The following is a 3,774-nucleotide window of genomic DNA, read 5'->3' as shown; positions in this document are numbered from 1 at the left end:
GAGAGAGAGAGAGAGAGAGAGAGAGAGAGAAGGGTGGGAGCATCTGCCATGTTGTTGGTGGGAGAGTGTATGTATGTATGTATGTATGTATGTATGTATGTGTGTGTGTTTAACAAGGAATATGAACCAGAAAAAGAAATGTATTTTATCCCACTGCACATTGCAAAAGTCTCACTCCAAAAAAGCTAGACTTTCTCTACCTATGGCATCAAAAGGGAGTAAAAAAAGATTGTTTGGGTCACCCAGATTATAAATAAGGTTATTTGTTTTTCAAAAATCCCTATTAAAACATTAAATATCAGCTCTTCTGGGGGAGAAATACATTCATTTCGGGGCGGTCCCAGGGAAGTGACCAACCATCCTACCAATCAGCCCCCCGGGAAAGTGTATGTGTGGGGGAAGCTAAAGCCCGAGGTTCCCCTCAGGCTGAGCAACAACACAGCCACCCACATCCTGCTGCTGAAGATGTCCTAATGCACAATTTACAAATGTAATTGCAAGTCCATTAAATTAAATCCCATGGAAAACACACGTTATGTTCAGTTCTGCCATTCACAGCCATGGGGGTAACAGGGAGGACAAGGAGAGGGCCACACTCACAGGCCTGGAGACTGGGAGGGAGGGTGTGAGGAGCAGGGAGAGAATGGGGAGGTGAGCAGAGCTTGTCCTCCTCCTGAGAGCCCCAGCTTCTCCAGGGGGGTACGGATGTTTTTGGTAGGGATGGGGAAGTGGAGGGAGCAGGGCTGTGGCTCCTTTTTCTCTCATCTCTCAACAAGCCTGGAGACAAGGGGGGCAGACAGCATCTTCTCTGGCCTCTGGCTCCTCTTTCAAACAGATCCTTCTGCTTTCATGGAGTGTTAAGTAAGGGAGACAAGCCTGATGGGGCTGGGCCAGCCTATGGCCGGAGCCTTTCTTAATGAGCTAGTCTTGGGCTGGGTGGAGGGCATGAATAAAATCCAAATCAAGCTCATCCCACCCGGTGTAGGTCCACAGAGATTTAGAGAACTTAAGAAACTGACCCACTACGAACCAGGTGGCTAAGAGAGGTGCCATGTTTCTCCCTCTGGAGTTTCTGTGCCTAACTGCAAATAGTCACGTACTCTATTTACCTTTTTATCTTTGTTTGGACCCTAGCCTGGGTTTTTGCTCATTTTTGTCCTGGAATTAGTCCAAGCCCAAGGAGCTGTTGTTTTTCCTTCTATAATCTGAGCCTGCCTTTTATTCATATGCGGCTGTTTTCAGTAGGGTGAGTGAAAGCCCAGTGGGTAAGTCCAGGGTCAGAGCTTGCACTCCCACAGGAATGTGAATCCCTAGGAGTAGCTGTCTGAAATCCAATTCGTCTTGTCCAATTTGAATGGTTTTGTAATTTCTAATTTAACCACCCCCTCCCTCCTGATTCTAACCATCCCCTTGGGCCAAATGTCATTGGTTTCTCCTGACCTCAGGGGAATTGAAATATCCTTGGTTTGGAGTCCAAATACCCTACGGTCTGGTCTCTCCACCTCCCCTCCCCTCAATTCCTTTCTGGGAATGGCCCATCCCATTAACTGCACAGGGAGAGAACAGAAAAAACCCAAAGCAGTCCCCGGGGCCAGGGCCTGTAAACATGAGTCTTTCACTTCAGTCCAGGAGTCTTGTAAGTGCCCCCCCCAATTGCCAGGGCTCCATCCAGGTCCACTCCCTTGGTATGCTTGATTGTTTTTTTCCAAATGGAGTCCTCTACAGTTCTGGGGAAGGGGGACTGGGGTCTTTTTGAAGCTTGCTGGCTGAGCAGGGGCAGGGGAACTTGTCTGCAATTCCTCAGGCTGCTGATTCAGGGAGGTGAGGACCACAATTCCTGCTTGGGGCTGCTCACCTGTTCCTCCCTCCCAGTGCCCTTGCCCCAGTGGGGGAATCAGCGCCAACTGGCCCCCTTGGCTACTCCAAAGAGTCACTGTGTTCCAAGCCCAGGTCACTGACATTCGTTGTCTGTAGCTCATCAGTCTCCTCCTCCAGCTCTTCCTCCTCTTCTTCTTCCTCCATTTCATCTTCGTCTTCTTCCTCCGTCCCATCCAATGAATCTTCATGTGCTGCCATCATTGCTTGCTGCATGGCCATGGTGGCATTGTCTGAAGACAGGGACTGCAGATTGTCCAAGTTGATAGAGCCTATGGTGGGTTAGAGAAGAAGGTAAAGGTCAGACTGCAGTAATGGGGGGGGGGGGGGTCAGGAAGATGCCTCACTTCTATTCTATCATCATACATATACATACCTACATATACATAAATGCTCAACCAAAACAGCATTTTCATAAATTTTATAAATATATTTTACATTTGTAATTTGTATAACATTCTGAGGTTTACAAAGTGCCTTCCTTATATATAATACACCTATTTTATTATAATAAACCTAGGGTAGGGTCAGTATTGTTATGTCCAGTTTTCAGGTAAAAAAAATTAAAGTTTGTAGAAGTTGAATGAATTGCCCAGGCTTATACAGTTAGAGTGTCAAGGCCAGGTCTAGAACCTAGATCAGGGAAGCTGCAGACAAGCGAGCGCTCTTATATTATACAATGCTGCTTTATCTTACACTTACCTTTCAAGAGGATCATATACCATATATCAGGGCATATGTGAATGCCACATAAATACATGGGCTGCTGCAAAAACCCTGTTTCCTACAAAGAATCATCTTTGCATGCTAGCAATAAAATTTCTGGCTCATTGAATTATTCATTGTACACCGGGCAATGAGCAATTAAAAGTGTGTGTGTGTGTGTGTGTGTGTCTATGTAGGGAATGATGGAATAAATGGGAAAATGAAGCTTTTCCTGGCCCTCATTCATAAGCCAGATGCCATACTATCTGTAGATAGCCATTGTTTCCAAAGAGAAGCTTGGCCAGTGAGGGTGCTCAGGAACCAGAGTGCTAAGCAATGTCTGGCCCCCTAAAATGTCCCTTACTTTTGTAGAGATATTGTACATACTTGCATTCCCTCACTAGGTCCTTCTAATAGGAAAAGGAAAGAGAAGCAGACAGAGGCAAAGTGGCATATCTAAATGCAGATAATAAGGGGATGGTAGAGCCCAGTTTTCATAACTTCCAGCCCTGTGTGCTTTTCATTAAACAGACTATATTTTAGGACTCCCATGCCAACATTCTTACCAGGCAGACAACTATTTCTTAGAGTCTCCAGCATCCAATTTCTACCCTTCCTTAACCAGGGTACCCTCCCATCAACTTGGTCCCAACTCCTTACCATCAGGATTTGTCCCTGGGCCTCCGCCCTGTTGCTGTAGCACACCAGCAGCAATGGAGTTGGGCCAGAATCTTTGGGTGGGCCGGTGTTGAGATTTTATCTTCTTGGCTTTGGGGGCAGGGTCTGGGTTGCTGGCATCAAGCATGGGTTGCAGGATACGCCTTCGGGCATTGATGAACCTGCCAAGGGAAGTGAAAAGTTATTTGGTACTCTGGTGCTAGCTTTTGTACACACTAACAATATGTACATGTGTGTAAGAACAACAGGGTAGAGAGTGGGAGAGTGGCTACCAGCTCTGTTAGAAGGGAGATAAAAAGGGAATGTCATTTGAATCCAAGAAGAGAATGAGGCCCAGAGAAGTTTGGATGGAGGGTAGTGGGAATAAGAACAGAGTCTCTTAAAGAGCCCAGGATGCCCACTGATCTTTGGGACTTCAAAGAGGAAGAAACAGGAAACGAAGACAAGGGGGATCAGGGTGTACTTGTTTGTTATATTTTGATCCTATTTGGAATTAGGACTTTGGAAATTCTTGGG

The 3,774-nt window shown here is 46.2% G+C and overlaps 1 protein-coding gene across 1 annotated transcript; it reads right to left on the bottom strand.

The window, feature by feature from the left end:
• Positions 1 to 1,735: 1,735 nt before the first annotated feature.
• On the bottom strand, positions 1,736 to 3,419 carry LOC123254514 (homeobox protein PKNOX2-like; the record flags this gene model as incomplete). Its single annotated transcript, XM_044683518.1, has 2 exons — positions 1,736 to 2,147; positions 3,241 to 3,419. Coding segments are annotated over 2 exons (409 nt in total), but the record flags the coding sequence as incomplete, so codon positions are not given.
• Between the last annotated feature and the right edge of the window lie 355 nt (positions 3,420 to 3,774).

This window comes from Gracilinanus agilis, unplaced genomic scaffold (assembly GCF_016433145.1).
Source record: "Gracilinanus agilis isolate LMUSP501 unplaced genomic scaffold, AgileGrace unplaced_scaffold23573, whole genome shotgun sequence".
Lineage (NCBI taxonomy): Eukaryota > Metazoa > Chordata > Mammalia > Didelphimorphia > Didelphidae > Gracilinanus > Gracilinanus agilis.
This window is presented reverse-complemented; position numbering and strand designations above follow the sequence as displayed.